Source organism: Oncorhynchus mykiss, chromosome 2 (assembly GCF_057628025.1).
Source record: "Oncorhynchus mykiss isolate SJ-2025 chromosome 2, ASM5762802v1, whole genome shotgun sequence".
Taxonomy (NCBI): Eukaryota; Metazoa; Chordata; class Actinopteri; order Salmoniformes; family Salmonidae; genus Oncorhynchus; species Oncorhynchus mykiss.
Window position 1 is genome coordinate 20,956,957 of NC_143023.1, and position 20,109 is coordinate 20,977,065.

The following is a 20,109-nucleotide window of genomic DNA, read 5'->3' on the forward strand; positions in this document are numbered from 1 at the left end:
TTGCAAGTTTGAATCCCCGAGCTGACAAGGTACAAAACTGTCGTTCTGCCCCTGAACAAGGCAGTTAACCCACTGTTAACTGCCTTGTTCAGGGGCAGATTAACTGCCTTGTTCAGGGGCAGAACGACAGTTTTGTACCTTGTCAGGCCGTCATTGAAAATAAGAATTTGTTCTTAACTGACTTGCCTAGTTAAATAAAGGTAAAAAATGTTTTTTTTTAAACAGCCTCTAAATTATTGCACATAATCCAGAGGTCATTGCTTGATTGGTCAGGTACCGTGAAATATTAACCGCAGGAATGGAAACGCTTGTCTATTATGTTGACCAGATAGTCAAGTGACCGCTCTAACAATGGAAATATATGTCCTCCCTAAATTATGGAAGACAGGCGGGACCATTCTAGCCAATGAGAGGTCAGATGTACTTTGGCACAACAGGCCAAAGTAAGTCGTTTTTCTCCTAGTTGCCGTAATGCCACGTGCATCCACTTATATCCGTACATTTGTAACAACCTAAACATTACGAAACTTATATTTGATTTTAAAAAGCCTCACGTAATTCGACACTCTCATAGACCTCCATACAACAAAACATTTATCTCGCGGACAGATTTTAACGAGAGTAAAGCCTCTCGCTTCGCCTCTTCCTCTGTAAGGAAACACATTCTTCCGGTGTAGCGAAACTTCATTTTCTATTTGTGAGTATTTGAACGAGAAACAGAAACGTGTTCCTCTCATGGTTAGTATCTTTACAATCAGTATTTGGTGAGAGATATCTAGTCGTCAATAGGAGTAAGGTAGCTTACATTATCTACTATCTAGCTAATATTGTTAGCTAACAACCCAGGCGAAGAGAGTCCATTTCTGACCCAGAAAGGTGTGCAATCTAGCTAATTTAACTAACCTCCTAATGACGTAAAAATGTATTCTGCTATCAAATGTTCCACTCTGCTGTATGTTAAACCTTTTGATTTGAGAAAATAACACCGAGGTTCTGTACTGCCTCTTGATAGAGGTATGTCCATGTGACCGTTGTAGTAGAGAGAAACAGTGAAGGTGTCCTAACACCCATAGAACCAAGCGGTCAAACGGGGAAATGGTTCAAATCCGTTTTCCACCATATAATATGGGAATTTTAGGAACACTTAAAATAAGGGCTGTGTTTCGTGTAGGCTAACCCTGGCATGACTTCTTGATAACCAAGTACATCTCTCTTGGACAAGGTTACTTTTATCAATATATTCAGCTCTATTTACTCAGATCCAAAAATGCAAATTAGCATCAAAGTAGACCTGCAAGACTACAAATTTCATTTTGGTTTGGAAGGGGTAAATATAGGCGAATATATTGAAAAGTCACCTTGTCCTAGAGGGATTCACACGGTTATCAAAACGTCACGCCAGGGTAAGCCAACAGAAAACAAAACCCTTATTTTAAGTGTTTCTAAAATCCCCTATGGGAAAAACAATTGGAACAATTTCCTTGTTTGACTGCTATGTTTCATGGGTGTTATGACTAGTACTGTGATGAGGTTGTGCAATTAAGGTATGTCGAAGTAAACATACTTCTCCAGTGTTCTGGCTAAGCCAGAATAGTTTTTTTCCCAACAGCCTAGTATTTTGTTGGCTTTACTCTGTACTATCTACAATGGGGAGAACAAGTATTTGATACACTACCGATTTTGCAGGTTTTCCTACTTACAAAGCATGTAGAGGTCTGTCATTTTTATCATAGGTACACTTCAACTGTGAAATCCAGAAAATCACATTGTATGATTTTTAAGTAATTAATTTGCATTTTTTTGCATGACATAAGTATTTGATACATCAGAAAAGCAGAACTTAATATTTGGTACAGAAACCTTTGTTTGCAATTACAGAGATCATACGTTTCCTGTAGTTCTTGACTAGGTTTGCACACACTGCAGCAGGGATTTTGGCCCACTCCTCCATACAGACCTTCTCCAGATCCTTCAGGTTTCGGGGCTGTCGCTGGGCAATACGGACTTTCAGCTCCCTCCAAAGATTTTCTTTTGGGTTCAGGTCTGGAGACTGGCTAGGCCACTCCAGGACCTTGAGATGCTTCTTATGGAGCCACTCCTTAGTTGCCCTGGCTGTGTGTTTTGGGTCGTTGTTATGCTGGAAGACCCAGCCACGACCCATCTTCAATGCTCTTACTGAGGGAAGGAGGTTGTTGGCCAAGATCTCACGATACATGGCCCCATCCATCCTCCCCTCAATACGGTGCAGTCGTCCTGTCCCCTTTGCAGAAAAGCATCCCCAAAGAATGATGTTTCCACCTCCATGCTTCACAGTTGGGATGGTGTTCTTGGGGTTGTACTCATCCTTCTTCTTCCTCCAAACACGGCGAGTGGAGTTTGGACTAAAAAGCTCTATTTTTGTCTCATCAGACCACATGACCTTCTCCCATTCCTCCTCTGGATCATCCAGATGGTCATTGGCAAACTTCAGACGGGCCTGGACATACTCTGGCTTGAGCAGGGGGACCTTGCGTGCGCTCCAGGATTTTAATCCATGATTAAATCTATAGTGTGTTACTAATGGTTTTCTTTGAGACTGTGGTCCCAGCTCTCTTCAGGTCACTGACCAGGTCCTGCGGTGTAGTTCTGGGCTGATCCCTCACCTTCCTCATGATCATTGATGCCCCACGAGGTGAGATCTTGCATGGAGTCCCAGACCGAGGGTGATTGACCGTCATCTTGAACTTCTTCCATTTTCTAATAATTGCGCCAACAGTTGTTGCCTTCTCACCAAGCTGCTTGCCTATTGTCCTGTAGCCCATCCCAGCCTTGTGCAGGTCTACAATTTTATCCCTGATGTCCTTACACAGCTCCCTGGTCTTGGCCATTGTGGAGAGGTTGGAGTCTGTTTGATTATGTGGACAGGTGTCTTTAGATTCTGTCTCTCACAGTTGAAGTGTACCTATGATAAAAAAATAACAGACCTCTCTCTACATGCTTTGTAAGTAGAAACACTGCCGATTTTGCAGGTTATCAAATACTTGTTCTCCCCACTGTATCTTGCTAGCCTTTGACCATGACTCTCATTTCAGTTCCATTACATTACACCTGAGCCATATGTATGTGTGCCTTCAGAAAGTATTCATACCCCTTGACTTATTTGACATTTATTGTGTTACAGCCTGAATTGAACATTTTATAAATATGATTTTTTTTAACCTTTATTTAACTAGGGAAGTCAGTTAAGAATAATTTCTTATTTTCAATGACGGCCTAGGAACAGTAGGTTAACTGCCTGTTCAGGGGCAGAACGACAGATTTGTACCTTATCAGCTCGGGGGTTTGAACTTGCAACCTTCCGATTACTAGTCCAACGCTCTAACCACTAGGCTACCCTGCTGCCCCTTTAATTTCCTTACCCACCAATACACGCAATACCTTATAATGACAAAGTGAAAATGTGTTTTTAGAAATTTTTGTAAATGTATTTACATTTTAAATTTTACTACAGAAATATCTCATTTACACAAGTATTCACTTCCCTAAGTCAGTACTTTGTCGAAGCACCTTTGGCGGTGATTACAGCTGTGAGTCTTTTTGGGTAAGCCTCTGGGCGCTTTGCATACCTGGATTGAACAATATTTGCCCATTATTCTTAAAAAAAGGTTAATTATTTATCAATGCTAGACATTTTCAAATCTTGCCATAGATTTTCAAAACTAACTAGGCCACTCCGGAACATTCAATGTTGTCTTGGTAAGCAACTCCAGTGTAGATTAGGCCTTGTGTTTTAGGTTGTTGTCCTGCTGAAAGATGCATTGATCTCCTAATGTCTGTTAAAAAGCAGTCTGAACCAGGTTCTCCTCTATGATCTTGCCTGTGCTTATAGCTGTATTCCGTTTTCTTAATATCCCACCAAAAATCCCTAGTCCTTGCCAATGACAGGCATACCCATAACATGATGCAGCCACCACCATGCTTGAAAATATGAAGTGGTACTCCCGTGATGTGTTGTGTTGGATTTGTCCCAAATGCCTTCTATTCAGGATAAAAAAAGTATATTTCTTTGTCACATTTTTTGCAGTATTACTTAAGTTCCTTGTTGCAAACAGGATGCATGTTTTGGAATATTTTTTATTCTGTACAGGCTTCATCCTTTTCACTCTGTCATTTAGGTTAGTATTGTGGAGTAGCTACAATGTTGTTGATCCATACATTAAACTCAGTAGCTGTTTTGAAGTCATTGGCCTCATGGGGAAATCCCTGAGCAGCTACCTTCCTCTCTGGCAACTGAGTTTGTAAGAATGCCTGTATCTTTGCATCGACTGGGTGTATTGATACACCTTCCAAAGCCGAATTAATAACTTCACCATGCTCAAAGGGATATTCAGCATCTGCTCTTTTTATTTGTACACATTTACCAATCGGTGCCCTTCTCAGCGAGGCATTGGAAAACCTTGATGGTCTTTGTGGTTGGATCTGTGCTTGAAATTCATTACTCAATTGAGGGACCTTAACAAATAACTGTATGTGTGGGGTACAGAGATGGAATAGTTATTCAAAAATCATGTTAACTACTATTATTGAACACGGAATGAGTCCATGCAACTTATTATGTGGTTTGTTAACCATATTTTTACTCCTAAACTTATTTAGGCTTGCAATAACAAAGGGGCTGAATACTTATTGACACAAGACATTTCAGCTTTTAATGTTTTGTTAATAATATCTACAAAACAAATTCCACTTAGACATTATGGGGTATTGTGTGTAGAACATTGACACAAAATCTCAATTTAAAATGTAGGCTGTAACACAACAAAATGTGGAAAATGTAAAGGGGTGTGAATACTTTGAATGCACTGCATATGGCTCTGCATTACACATAAAACCAGTAATTGGACTATGGTGTCTTCTCTAGGGGGCAGTTTTTCTTTTAAGAGCAGTGATGCTCGGCCTGAACATTTGACACGCATCACTTGTGGTACGGTTTTGGAAGCATAAGGACCTAATCTTTTATATTGGCAAAATATATTTTTTTAAACCAAAGGTTAAATTGATACACCTTTTTATAGGGTTAGGGTTCCCCACACGGCCATATTTCCATGTTACAGTGCTTGTTTACGGAAGACGGTCAACTACCTATGCTACTCAGCTTACTGTAAGTGTGTATTTTGCATTTGTGAGATGAAAGTAGAACGATTTATGTTTCTAGAACCATACCGCAATTGAGAATCGATTCACATTTTGGAGTATTTGGCTGTTTTGGCTTGTAGAGCTAATTCGCCCTATAAACAAGATGTAAGGTCCTTGGACTAAGGAGTAACGTTAGGCCCCTTTTGTCCAATATTGGGCTACTGTCTTGCTAGCTATTTATTCACCCATTGATAAGCTATGTAAAAATGCATGTTGTAACGAAATGCTTTCCTTTGCTTGTTGTTTTACTTTGTAGTGTTGGATGGGATGATTGTCATGATGATTCCTGACCTGGTGTTTTATTCAAATCAAGTATATTTTTTTCCCACAGAATGCAAATGAAGAGGAAGACCTAGACAATAACCAATCGACAAGATTAAGATCAACCTGGGAAAAAGCAACGCAATAAAACCAAGATGACTAGAAGTCATCGTGATCACATCAAAACGGATTGTGAAACACAGTCAGATGATGTTGACTCTAGTAGAGAAGATTCAGACATTGGCCAAGCCCACTCTCTCAGCAGTAATGGGTTTACTTTCAACATCATCCAAATCAAAGAGGAGGAAACAGACTTTGAAGTGCATGAAACAAGTGAGGAACATAACGGAATCAGATCAAATTATCACTTGGATTCTAGAGCACTCCACCAGGATTCTGGAACCATCAAAACCAAGACTGAAACAGATTCTGTTTACATTAGCCAAGGAACGGTGGAAATTAAGACTGAGCATGATTCTGAAATCAGAGTGGTTAAGACAGAAACTCTAGTGTACTCCCCCTCACACAGCTGCCCCCACTGCAGTTGCATGTTCCACACACCACAGCAGCTACTTGTCCACACCTGCCAGGTCTCGAATTCTGACAACGTTGTGGATTTTTTGTTGAAGACCCCATTTCATTCTTTGGAGTCCACAGAAATGGTGCGAATTAAAACAGAGGGTCGACCTCTGCCTGAAATCAAGTACATAAGGAAGGATGGCAAAGTGAGGAGGGCGTTCAATACCAACTGGTATAAAAAGTATCAATGGCTAACAGGTAGTCTTTCATCAAGCCGCTTGTATTGCTGGCCTTGTCTGCTCTTTGGAACGTTTGAGCCTTGGGCTAAAGGGGGGTTCAGTGACCTGAAGAACATTGACCGTTCAGCTAAACGGCATGACGAAAGCCGGGAGCATCTCAACTCCTACGCGAAACTCAAGCTTTTGGGACACCCGAGTCATCATGCCAATCATTCACTCAATGAAGGCCTGCGTATTCAAGCTGCGCAACACAACGAAAAGGTCCGAAGAAACAGGGATGTTCTCAAACGCCTCATTGACAGCATTGCATACTTAGGCATGCAAGAGTTGGCTTTTAGGGGACACGATGAGACGGAAAGTTCCGCTAACAAAGGCAACTACAGGGAATTGGCAGAGGTAATCGCGCGGTATGATGCTTTACTTGCTCAGCATATGGAATCTTCAACTGTGTTCACTGGAATGTCAAGAACAATTCAGAACGACTTGATAACTGCTATCGCATCATCAATTAAAAGTGAGATTAAAAGCGAAGTTGACGCTGCTCCATTTTTCTCATGGCAAATGGATGAAACTACAGACCATTCGCAGTTGTCTGTCATTGTCAGGTATGTGGATGATCGGGGGTGTGTCCAGGAGCGTTTCTTGGGCTACTTTGACGTGTCAGCTGGGCGAGATGCACAGTCTGTGTTTGATCTAGTGATTTCGGAGATGTCAGAGTTTAACTTTGTTGAGAAACTAGTCGCTCAAACATATGATGGCGCTGCTGTAATGGCTTCTGATTTAAATGGTCTGCAAGCAAAAGTAAGAGCTGTAGCTCCGAGCGCCACCTTTGTGCATTGCTATGCACATCCCCTCAACTCCGTATTAAGCCAGAGCGTGAAGTCTATGCCCAAGACCAAGGTTTTCTTTGCCACACTGGGTGGCTTCGCAACTTTTTTTTGTAAGTCCACCAATAGAGTGCTGCTAGAAAAGGCCAAAAACGTACCAACACATTGGAATTTCACGTCCAGAGTCGTTAACACAGTGGCAAAAAACTTTGAACATCTATTGGACACATTCACAGGTATCACAGAGCATCCTAACATGGATGATGACACGATTTTCAATGCAAATGGCTTCAAGACACAGCTGGAAGATTTTCATTTTATTTTTTTACTTCTCACTTTTGAATATATATTTGCTTGCACAGATGTGGTTTTTGACAGTGTGCAACAGAATGCCATGGATGTAGAATTTTGTAAGAGGAGGATTGAGAATCTTATGCTCAAGATAGCGGAGCACAAATCTGAAGAAGAATTTAGTGCTATATATCAGAAGGCTTCGAACATGACAGATGATCCAGAGTTGATGCACAGAAGGAAGCGAAGGCAGGGCACGCAGTATGTAATGCAGATGTACAAATCACTGTACAATTCAATCCATGACAACATCAAGACACAAATATCACAGAGGTTCCAAAGCCTGGACAGCAGGAGATACATGGAGTTGTTAGATGATGAGAAATTTGAGTCATTCCGGAGTGAATTCCCTGCAAATGCAATGGAAAGCCTGTCCCAGAGCTATGGATGTTTTTTTAACATGGAAAAACTGAAAAATGAACTGCAAGTGTTCTACTGTGGTGAGGAGCTTCAAGGGAACAGTCGAAAACTGTGTGACAGAATCTTGCATTTCAAGGGGTGTGGATTGAATGAAGTGATGCCTGAGGTGTACCGGTTCATGTGCCTAGTTGCAACTATAGGGGCAACGTCAGCGGGCGTGGAGAGCAGATTCTCTCGTCTGAAGAGGCTGAAAAGCTACACAAGGAACACCATGGGACAAGAGCGACTCAGGAACCTGGCAATCCTATCCATAGAAAGGAGAATTCTTAAATCACTACAGAAGAATCCTCACTGGTATGAGAGGGTCATTGACCAGTTTGCCAACCAGACTATGAGAAGAATTGACTTTATATTCAAGGTAACATATTAATAAAAACAATTGTGCTAAGTTTTTTTTTTTTTTTTTTGCACCGATATGTGTAATAGATTTTATATTTACGTAAATAGTATTTGTTTTTTGGCCCAACTGTGTTTTGAATTGATTTGTTTCCAACAGTGATTGAGACTGGATGGTGGAAACTCCCTGAACTACTGAGAGGGAGTATAAGGTCCCAAGATGCCAGTAATGTATTAAAAGCAGAGTGTAGGTCCTGTTTGTAAGCATGTGCACATGTCCACAACCTCTCATTCTTCCTCTGGAGACCTCAACCCTTCTCATGCACTGCAGTCAGCGTTGACTAAAGCTGTCAGTGTCATCGAAAGATGTCAAACAAACTGACCGCTGCTGCTAAAGAACATTAAAACTTTGACTATTTTGGTGAATGCCGGTTTTCCTTTTTCAGTTTATATGCCTTTTGGACCCTGCACCCAAAGACTTATTTGAACTGTTAAGTTGCGCATGGTTCTTGATTTTGTGTTGTATTTTGTAGTTATTATGGATCCCCATTAGCTACTCTTCCTGGAGTCCAGCAAAATTTAAGGCACTTATAACATTTTTGTAGTTGATTAACAAGGGAAAAGTGATGCACAGATGGTTGTATATGGCCGACTTACTGCCTGGGGATGACAAAAGTGACAATGATTGCTGTAAATGAAATATGTGAAAGAGGACATGTTTGGTAATTGCACATTAGACATTACTTTAAAATGAATTATTCAGTGTTCACTTCAACAGCTGTAGAACATCCTGTCATAACTGATTTGTGTCAATCCATATGCCATCAATGGCCTGCACTAGTTTTGATATTGCGCCATGTTTCACTTGCTAATAATCATACACATTCATTTTATTGAAGATGATTGGGCCATGCATGTAGGCTACATTGTCATTCCCACATCTTGGCAGTGATGGTCTGTACCAATAGCATAGGAACCCTACTCTAATTTTCTCCATTCCAGCCATTACAATGAGCCCATCCTCCAATAGCTCCTCCCACCAGCCTCTGCTGTAGTTTATACATTGGTTTCAATAACCATCATCTTTGTAATCCAATGGACACATTTCATCTTTGACAACAGTATTTCAGTAAATACTGCTTTGATAAAGCTAGAAAATGCTACAAAACTGATACCAAAAGTACACCAAACGTATGTGGACACCCCTTCAAATTAGTGGATTTGACTATTTCAGCTTCACCTGTTGCTGCCAGGTGTAAAAAAATTGAGCACACAGCCATGCAATCTCCATAGACAAACATTGGCAGTACAATGACCCATACTGAAGAGCTCAGTGACTTTCAACGTGGCACTGTCATAGGATGCCACTTTTCCAACAAGTCAGTTCGTCAAATTTCTGTCCTGCTAGAGTTGCCCTGGTCAACTAAGTGCTGTTATTGTGAAGTGGAAATGTCTAGGAGAAACAACGGCTCAGCCGCAAAGTGGTAGGTCACACAAGTTCACAGAATGGGACTGCCCAGTGCTGAAGCACATAGTGTGTAAAAATCACCTATCCTCGGTTGCAACACTCCAAACTGCCTCTGGAAGCAGCCTCAGCACAATAACTTTGTCGGGAGCTTCGTAAAATGGGTTTCCATGGCCGAGCAGCCACACAAAAGCCTCAGATTACCATGTGCAATGCCAAGCGTCACCTGGAGTGGTGTAAAGCCCACCGCCATTGGACCCTGAAGCAGTAGATATGCGTTCACTGGAGTGATGAATCACTCTTCCCCATCTGGCAGTCCGATCGAAGAATCTGGTTTTGGCGGATGCAAGGAGAACGCTACCTGCCCGAATGCATAGTGCCAACTGTAAAGTTTGGTGGATGAGGAATAATGGTCAGGGCTGTTTTTCATGGTTCGTGCTAGGCCCTTTAGTTCCAGTGAAGGGAAGGCTTAACGCTACTGCATACAATGACATTCTAGATGATTGTGTGCTTCCAACTTCGTGGCAGCAGTTTGGGGAAGGCCCTTTCCTTCTTTAGCATGGCAATGCCCCTGTGCACAAAGAGAGGTCCAAACAGAAATTATTTGTCGAGATTGGCGTGGAAGAACTTGATTTGCCTGCACAGAGCCCTGACCTCAACCCCATCGAACACCTTTGGGATGAATTGGAACGCCAACTGCGAGCCAAGCCTAATCACCCAACATCAGTGCCCGACCTCACTAATGTTCTTATGGCTGAATGGAAGCAAGTCCCAGCAGCAATGTTCCAACATCTAGTGGAACCCCTTTCCATTTTTAGATAGCCAATTGTGAAGAAGAAAATTGACTTGACTCCTCCTGATGGACTGGTTGGACATGACTGCAACATGGTCTCCAGGAGGGATCATCCAATGAAGTTGGAAGTCCCACCCAGTTGGCTACATTAAAATGGTGGAATCCCTCAATAGTGCTGCCCATGCTAATTCTCTTTTGGCCACTAGAGGTCTCTATCATTCTCTTTGGCAGATACTTTTTGGCGAGAATTAATGTTCCTTTCATGTTCCCTGTTCCGTCAGTCAATTCGTCACAGGCGCTAAATCTTTGCACATGATCCAGGGATCTTTGCCTGATTGGTCAGGGTTCATGACTAACAATCCACGAAATGCATCAGCTTTCCGGTTAAAGATGGTGGATAAAGGAAGAGGTCCCGCTCAGGCCGTTGATCATTGAAATAAAATGGTATGTTCCGGTCTGCTTAACGTGGTGGCTCTCCAATGCATTAGCAGTTTGGTCTGGTCAGCTTAGTTAATTTATTGTATATGAACCAGAACAATTAGGGAGTGGGATGTCTCGCTTTCTCTTCCGTCTCTGTTTCCGGTGACAACAATCAGAAAGAAGGTAGCTAGCTAAGCTATTTTCAAAACTTTGCTAGCTTGCTTTTTTATTTATTTATCCGTGAGTATTTATACAATAAACAACTTTTTCCTCTCGTGATTGTCTTCATAATCAAGATAGCTACATTTGGTGGGTGACAATCATACAAAGTAGCAAGGGTGCGTTAGCTAACATATACGTTTAGCTGTCTTGCTACAACTATGCAAGCCTACATAGGTTACTAACGTCGACGTAGAAATCTAGCTAGGTAGGTTGTAACCAAAAGTTACTCCGCAGGAAATTATGATAATGCTGTGTTATGAAGGGCTATGAAGTAGTAGGCTATTGAGTGTTACTAAGCCAGACTTCAGCATAGCTATTGCAGAATTTGGGTTTCTTACTTTTTACATTGTTGGATGGGTTATTATAATCCCCATAGCTCTCTATCAGGGATCATAATAGGGTGATGTTCAATCAAACCTTGTCTTTTCTCCACAGAATGTAATGTGAAGGTGTTGACCTAACCAGAAACACACTTGTCAACAAGATGAAGCACAAATCTGTGAAAAAGCAACACAAAATCATGAGGTCTAAACACAGAGACCCCATCAAAACAGAGTGTGAAACACAGTCAGATGATGTTAACTGCAAAAGAGAAGAACCAGACATTAGCCAAGCTCCCTCTCACAACACTAAAGGGATAACTTCCAACTCCATCCAAATTAAAGAGGAACCAGCGGACTTTGAAGTACAGAGTCATTGCTTCGATTCTAGAGCACTCCACAAGGATTCTGGAACCGTCATAACCAAGACTGAAACAGATTCCGTTTACATTAGCCAAGGAACAGTAGAGGTAAAAGCGGAGTATGATTCTGATTCTGAAATACATAAGGTAGTGGTTAAGAAAGAAACTCAAGTGTGTTTCATGAAGGAGGAGAATGTGGGTGAAGAAGACACAGATGAGGACACCGAAGACGGGAGAGATACTGACAGCAACAGAGGTACTCATACACACCCACCCTTAAAATCAGTGTCATCTTAAAATTTGCTGGAATATTTGATATTGACTGACTAGGCTAAATGGTTATTTGATATTGACTGACTAGGCTAAATGGTTATATTGACTTTAAATTTAAGAATCATCATGAAAATATATGACTACTCTTGTTTACTTTTGAAATGTTTCTTATTTTAGTTTATGTCCCTCTTCTGTAAATCAAATCACATTTGATTCATCACATACACAGTTTACAGCAGGTAAAAGGTGCAGTGAAATGCTTACGTGCTAGCTCCCTCAACTATGCAGTACGTCAGTCAATAGCAATAATAACAAGAGTCAAGTCAAGAATAACAACTCATCTATTATTCTCCCTTTGTCTTTTTCTACCCCTACTTCCACCACTCTCCCTCAGTCTCTTCTCCTCAGTTCTTTCCTTGTACACACTGCACCATCTCCTTCACCAACCATTCCTTCCTGGAGAAGCACATCAAGTGGAACCACCAGAAGGAGTATCTGGCCATGTTGAGAAGCAGTTTTTCAAAGAGCAGTGGAACAGAGACGCTCCCAACACACAGCTGCCTCCACTGTAGCCTCATGTTCCAAACCCCACGGCTGCTTAGCATCCACACCCTCCAGATCCACCCTTCAGCCACTCCCCGGAAACCTGCCCGTCCACACAGAGTTTCGGCAAAACTCTACACCTGCCCACAGTGTGCCCGCAGATTCAGATACCTGGGCAGTCTGCAAAACCACTGTGAGCTTTCACACAAAATGGCTGTGATCAGCACCAATGGACACCTCAGTTGTGCCAACTGTGGGAAGAGCTTCAAGAATTGTTGGGGACTGGGACCTCACCAGTGTCACGAACCAGAGGGCACTGAACCTCAGGACATTAAGCCTGTGGTCTGTCTTGAAGTCGGCTTCCATTGCTCAGAGTGTGGCAAGATCCTCTGTAGTCCACAGAGCCTGAACATTCACATGCGAATTCACACCGGAGAGAAGCCTTATGCCTGCAAGGAGTGTGGCAAAAGGTTTGCGGAGAGCGGCAGTTTACGCAAACACCTGCTGATACACTCTGGAGTCAAGGCATTCAAATGCCAGGAATGCGGGAAGGATTTTGCCCGTATGAAGGGTCTCAGGAGTCACATGACCACTCATTCTGGCAAAAAGCAGTACTCCTGCTCCCACTGTGACCGGCAGTTTGGATACAAGTCTAGTCTGACTATTCACCTACGCTCTCACACAGGGGAGAAACCCTTTCACTGCACAGAGTGTGGTAAAGACTTCTCTATCAAGAGAAACCTGAGGCTTCACCTAAAGATCCACAACAATGAAAAAGGCCACCAGTGTGGGGAGTGTGGCCTGAAGGTGATAGACATTGGGGCGTTGAAGACACACATGCGCTCACACACCGGCGAGAGGCCTTACCACTGCACAGTGTGCAGCAAGCAGTTCATTCGACTGGAACACCTGAAGAACCACCAACGCACTCACACAGGGGAGAGACCATACGTCTGTTCGGAGTGCAGCAAGAGCTTTGCTCAGTCTGGAGATCTCACTAAACACATACGCACCCACACTGGAGAGAAGCCGTATGAATGTTCTGTCTGCCACGGCTGTTATACCTCTTCAGGGGATCTGGGCAAACATATGAGGATCCACAATGGCTCACGGCCCTTTCCCTGCCAGGAGTGTGACAAGAGTTTCCGCTTGGTCGGCCACCTTAAAACTCACATGAGGACCCACACCGGTGAGAGACCGTACTCCTGCCCCCGCTGTCTCCGGACCTTCGCTCGCACCCACCACCTCTCTGTTCACCTGGCTCAGTGTCGATGATTGATGATAATGATTTGCCTGGTTGTGTTGCGCCTTTCTCAAATTCATTGCTTTATGGGGGTAACTCACTCTTTCCACTACTCCCAATGTGTAGCCCTTACCTGGGGGGGCAGCCATATTTCACCAGAACACTGAGGTGGGGCATTTGGCTGACTATTACAGCGGACAAACAAGATGATGTAGGAAGCGTCAATTCGAAGGTCTAAGAGCTCCAGACATTGACACTCCACTAGATACAGCTAGATGTTGGGTAGAGTTTTTAGTTGGCATGCAGTTTCAGATTTGTTTTCTGGACATTAAAGGGATAGTTCAAAGTACAAATGAATCTAATTTCCCACTTACCGTGGCTGTAGGTGTAGATGATTCATCAAAACGTCAACATTTGATTATAGAGCAATAAAGTGACTTAAATGTAAGGTAGACAGACGTCTGTCATGTCAATTACTATTTTGGGTGAATGATATCTGTTTTGTGCTATATCTAAAATCATGACACTATTTTACTGAATGTATGATGACAATAATTTACTGATGAAGGTGAGCAGAGTGGGTCTGCAGTACAGTCGTGGCCAACAATTTTGAGAATGACACAAATATTCATTTTCAAAGTCTGCTGCCTCAGTTTGTATGATGGCAATTTGCATATACTCCAGAATGTTATGAAGAGTGATCAGATTAATAAGCAATTAATTGCAAAGTCCCTCCTTTGCCATGCAAATTAACTGAATCCCCCATTAACATTTCCACTGCATTTCAGCCCTGCCACAAAAGGACCAGCTGACATCATGTCAGTGATTCTCTTGTTAACACAGGTGTGTGTGAGTGTTGACGAGGACAAGGCTGGAGATCACTCTGTCATGCTGATTGAGTTTGAATAACAGACTGGAAGCTTCAAAAGGAGGGTGGTGCTTAGAATCATTGTTCTTCCTCTGTCAACCATAGTTACCTGCAAGGAAACACGTTCCGCCATCATTGCTTTGCACAAAAAGAGCTTCACAGGCAAAGATATTGCTGCCAGTAAGATTGCACCTAAATCAACCATTTATCGGATCATCAAGAACTCCAAGGAGAGCGGTTCAATTGTTGTGAAGAAGGCTTCAGGGCGCCCAAGAAAGTCCAGCAAGCGCCAGGACAGTCTCCTAAAGTTGATTCAGCTGCGGGATCGGGGCACCACCAGTACAAAGCTCGCTCAGGAATGGCAGCAGGCAGGTGTGAGTGCATCTGCACGCACAGTGAGGCAAATATTTTGGAGGATGTTCTGGTGTCAAGAAGGGCAGCGAAGAAGCCACTTCTCTCAAGGAAAAACATCAGGGACAGACTGATATTCTGCAAAAGGTACAGGGATTGGACTGATTTTCTCTGAGTCCCTTTTCCGATTGTTTGGGGCATCTGGAAAAAAGCTTGTCCGGAGAAGACAAGGTGAGCGCTGCCGTCAGTCCTGTGTCATGCCAACAGTAAAGCATCCTGAGACCATTCATGTGTGGGGTTGCTTCTCAGCCAAGGGAGTGGGCTCACTCACAATTTTGCCTAAGAACACAGCCATGAATAAAGAATGGTACCAACACATCCTCCGAGAGAAACTTCTCCCAACCATCCAGGAACAGTTTAGTGACGAACAATGCTTTTTCCAGCATGATGGAGCACCTTGCCATAAGGCAAAAGTGATAACTAAGTGGCTCGGGGAACAAAACATAGATATTTTGGGTCCATGGCCAGGAAACTCCCCATACCTTAATCCCATTGAGAACTTGTGGTCAATCCTCAAGAGGCAGGTGGACAAACAAAACCCCACAAATTCTGACAAACTCCAAGCATTGATTATGCAAGAATGGGCTGCCATCAGTCAGGATGTGGCCCAGAAGTTGATTGACAACATGCCAGGGCGGATTGCAGAGGTCTTGAAAAAGAAGGGTCAACACTGCAAATATTGACTCTTTGCATCAACTTCATGTAATTTTCAAGAAAAGCCTTTGACACTTATGAAATGCTTGTAATTCTACTTCATTATTACATAGTAACATCTGACAAAAGTATCTAAAGACACTGAAGCAGAAAACTTTGTGGAAATTAATATTTGTCATTCTCAAAACTTTTGGCCAGGACTGTACATACAAGAAACAAATACTCTTTATACCGCCTATGTACTGAATCTATAACCTACTTTAACTGATAGTGTTGTCTTGGTGTGTGTGATAAATAGTTGTGTTGTAACTGATTAATTACACTACCTTTCAAAAGTTTGTGGTCACTTAGAAATATCCTTGTTTTTGAAAGAAAAGCACTTTTTGTTGTCCATTAAAATGACATCAAATTGATCAGAAATACAGTGTAGACATTGTTAATGTTGTAAATGACTATTGTAGCTGGAAATGGCTGATTTTTATTGGAATATCTACATAAGCGTACAGAGGCCCATTATCAGCATCCATCACTCCTGTGTTCTAATGGCATGTTGTGTTAGCAAATCCAAGTTTATCATTTTAAAAGGCTAATTTGATCATTAGAAAACCATTTTGCAATTATGTTAGCACAGCTGAAAACTGTTGTTCTGATTAAAGAAGGAATAAAACTGGCCTTCTTTAGAGTAGTTGAGTATCTGGAGCATCAGCATTTGTGGGTTTTATTACAGGCTCAAAATGGCCAGAAACAAAGAACGTTCTTCTGAAACTCGTCCGTCTTCTTGTTCTGAGAAATGAAGGCTATTCCAAGCGAGAAATTGCCAAGAAACTGAAGATCTCGTACAATGCTGTGTGCTACTCCCTTCGCAGAACAGCGCAAACGGTCTCTAACCAGAATGGAAAGAGAAGTGGGAGGCCCTGCTGCCAACTGAGAAAGAGGACAAGTACATTAGAATGTTTAGTTTGAGAAACAGACGCCTTACAAGTCCTCAACTGGCAGGTTCATTAAATAGTACTACAAAACACCAGTCTCAACTTCAACAGTGAAGAGGTGACTCCGGGATGCTGGCCTTCTAGGCAGAGTTGCAAAGAAAAAGCCATATCTCAGACTGGTCAATAAAAGATTGAGATGGGCAAAAGAACACAGACACTGGACAGAGGAACTCTGCCTAGAAGGGCAGCATCCCGTAGTCGCTGCTTCACTGTTGACGTTGAGATTGGTGTTTTGCGGGTACTTTTTAATGAAGCTGCCAGTTGAGGACTTGTGAGGTGTCTGTTTCTCAAAGTAGACACACTAATGGACAAACAAATGGCTTTTCTTTCAAAAACAAGGACCTTTCTAAGTGACCCCAAACTTTTGAACGATAGTGTACATTGTATTTATTCTAAATGATTAGGCAACTGTTATTATAAGAATGTGTCAATGACTTGTTATCTACTAAGTCATTACATTGACTAATAAATATGAACAACGTTAAGGCTGTTTAACCAAACCGTGCACAATGGAATAAATCATTTCAAAAAATGGTATATTGATAAATGGTTTAATTAGGTTTTGTTTTGAAACTTACAATTTCTGTACAATGTAAGCCTAATAGATGCTAGGAATTAATATAGCACTTACAGTGCCTTCAGAAAGTATTCATACCCCTTGACTTATTCCACATTTTGTGTTAAGGCCTGAATTCAACATTGATTAAATTATTTTTTTTCTCACCCATCTACACACAATACCCCATAGTGACGAAGTGAAAGAAAAAAAAAATGAACTTTTTGCAAATGTATTGAAAATGAAATACAGGAATATCTCATTTACATAAGTATTCACACCCTTGAGTCAATACTTTGTAGAAGCACCTTTTGGCAGCGATTACAATTGTGTCTTTCTGGGTTAGTCTCTAAGAGCTTTCCACACCTATGATTGTGCAACATTTGCCTCAACTCTGTCAAATTGGTTGTTGATCACTGCTAGACAACCAAAGATTTAAGTGAAAACTTTATCTCGGCCACTCAGGAACATTCACTGTCCTCTTGGTAAGCAACTCCAGTGTAGATTTGGCTTTGTGTTTTAGGTTATTGTCCTGCTGAAAGGTGAGTTCTAGATGTTGACCAATTGATTTTTCAACACTGATACCGATTATTGGAGGACCAAAAAAAGCCGATACCGATTAATCTGCCGATATAAAAAAAAAAGAAAAAAAAAAGTTGTATGTGTATATATATATATATATAATACAGTTGAAGTCAGAAGTTTACATACAGTACACCTTAGCCAAATACATTGCAGTTTTTCACAATTCCTGACATTTAATCCTAGTAAAAATTCCCTGCATTAGGTCTGTTAGGATCACCACTTAATTTTAATTAAGAAGGTGAAATATTAGTAGAGAGAAATATTTATTTCATTTTTTATTTCTTCCATCACATTCCCAGTGGGTCAGACATTTACATACGCTCAATTAGTATTTGGTATCATTGCCTTTAAATTGTTTAACTTGGGTGAAACGTTATGGGTAGCCTTCCACAAGCTTCCCACAATAAGTTGGGTGGATTTTGGCCCATTCCTCCTGACAGAGCTGGTGTAACAGAGTCAGGTTTGTTGGCCTCCTTGCTCGCACACGCTTTTTCACTTCTGCCCACACAATTTCTATAGGATTGAGGTCAGGGCTTTGTGATGGCCACTCGAATACCTTAACTTTGTTGTCCTTAAGCCATTTTGCCACAACTTTGGAAGTATGCTTGGGGTCGTTGTCAATTTGGAAGACCCATTTGCGACCAAGCTTTAACTTCCTGACTGATACCTTGAGATGTTGCTTCAATATATTCACATAATTTTCCTCCCTCATGATGTCATCTATTTTGTGAAGTGCACCAGTCCCTCCTGCAGAAAAGCATCCCCACAACATGATGCTGTCACCCCGTGCTTGACGGTTGGGATGGTGTTCTTCGGCTTGCAAGCCTCCCCCTTTTTCCTCCAAACATAACAATGGTCATTATGGCCAAACAGTTCTATTTTTGTCTCATCAGACCAGAGGACATTTCTCCAAGAAGTACGATCTTTGTCCCCATGTGCAGTTGCAAACCGTAGTCTGGCTTTTTTTATGGCGGTTTTGGAGCAGTGGCTTCTTCCGTACTGAGCGGCCTTTCAGGTTATGTCGATGTGGGACCTGTTTTACTGTGGATATAGATATTTTTCTACCTGTTTCCTCCAGCATCTTCACGAGGTCCTTTGCTGTTGTTCTGGGATTGATTTGCACTTTTTGCACCAAAGGACTTTCATCTCTAGGAGACAGAACGCGTCTCTTTCCTGAGCGGTATGACGGCTGCATGGTCCCATGGTGTTTATACTTGGGTACTATTGTTTGTACAGATGAACGTGGTACCTTCAACCGTTTGGAAATTGCTCCAAAGGATGAACCAGACTTGTGGAAGTCTACAATTACTTTTTCCTGAGGTCTTGGCTGATTTATTTTCATTTTCCCACGATGTCAAGCAAAGAGGCACTGAGTTTGAAGGTAGACCTTGAAATACATCCATAGGTACACCTCCAATTGACTCAAAGGATGTCAATTAGCCTATCAGAAGCTTCTAAAGCCATCATTTTCTGGACTTTTCCAAGCTGTTTAAAGGCACAGTCAACTTAGTGTATGTAAACTTCTGACCCACTGGAATTGTGATACAGTGAATTATAAGTGAAATAATCTGTCTGTTAACAATTGTTGGAAAAATGACTTGTGTCATGCACAAAGTAGATGTCCTAACCGACTTGCCAAAACTATAGTTTGTTAACAAGAATTTTGTGGAGTGGATGAAAAACTAGTTTTAATGACTCCAACCTAAGTGCATGTAAACTTCTGACTTCAACTGTAATATATATATATATATATATATAAATATGTGTAATAATGACAATTACAACAATACTGAATGAACAAAGAACACTTATTTTAACTTAATATTATACATAAATAAAATCTGTTTAGTCTCAAATAAATAATGAAACATGCTCAATTTGATTTAAATAATGCAAACACAGTGTTGGAGAAGTAAGTGAAAGTGCATTATGTACCATGTAAAAAAGCTCATGTTTAAGTTCCTTGTTCAGAACATATGAAAGCTAGTGGTTCAATATTCCCAGTTAAGAAGTTTTAGGTTGTAGTTATTATGACGTGTCCGCTCTTTGTCTCTATACCTTTTGTATTTCATTCACCTTTGACTATGAACAGCGCTGTGATTCATGCATTGCTAAGAGCTGCTGGCAAACGTAGTAAAGTTTGAATGAATGCTTACCAGCCTGCTGCTGCCTACCACCGCTCAATCAAATATCAAATCATAGACTATATTATAATATAATAAACACAGAAATATGAGCCTTTGGTCATTAATATGGATAAATCCGGAAACTATCATT

General features: G+C 41.5%; 2 protein-coding genes across 13 annotated transcripts; both read left to right on the plus strand.

Moving 5' to 3' along the window:
• The first annotated feature begins 560 nt into the window (after nucleotides 1-560).
• LOC149984900 (zinc finger MYM-type protein 1-like) lies at nucleotides 561-8,393 on the plus strand. 5 transcript variants are annotated; one of them, XM_090192387.1, is made up of 3 exons: nucleotides 561-697; nucleotides 5,055-5,140; nucleotides 5,507-8,258. In XM_090192387.1, the coding sequence occupies exon 3, from the start codon at nucleotides 5,592-5,594 to the stop codon at nucleotides 8,160-8,162; it is 2,571 nt and encodes an 856-aa protein (XP_090048513.1). In that variant the 5' UTR covers nucleotides 561-697; nucleotides 5,055-5,140; nucleotides 5,507-5,591; the 3' UTR covers nucleotides 8,163-8,258. The 5 variants fall into 5 exon arrangements, with proteins under 5 accessions (XP_090048513.1, XP_090048522.1, XP_021479623.3 ...); XM_090192396.1 differs by lacking the exon at nucleotides 5,055-5,140 and adding an exon at nucleotides 8,289-8,393 and having other exon boundaries at nucleotides 608-738; nucleotides 5,507-8,150; XM_090192389.1 differs by having other exon boundaries at nucleotides 658-738.
• Nucleotides 8,394-10,696: 2,303 nt separating this feature from the next.
• Nucleotides 10,697-16,122, plus strand: LOC110537720 (uncharacterized). Of its 8 annotated transcripts, none has more exons than XM_036941942.2 (4): nucleotides 10,736-10,830; nucleotides 11,464-11,818; nucleotides 11,897-11,966; nucleotides 12,378-16,122. In XM_036941942.2, exons 2-4 carry the CDS (start codon nucleotides 11,513-11,515, stop codon nucleotides 13,799-13,801), a joined length of 1,800 nt encoding a protein of 599 aa, XP_036797837.2. In that variant the 5' UTR covers nucleotides 10,736-10,830; nucleotides 11,464-11,512; the 3' UTR covers nucleotides 13,802-16,122. The 8 variants fall into 8 exon arrangements, with proteins under 8 accessions (XP_021479734.2, XP_036797837.2, XP_021479753.2 ...); XM_090192422.1 differs by having other exon boundaries at nucleotides 10,779-10,989; XM_090192421.1 differs by lacking the exon at nucleotides 10,736-10,830 and adding an exon at nucleotides 10,924-11,046.
• Nucleotides 16,123-20,109: the final 3,987 nt, after the last annotated feature.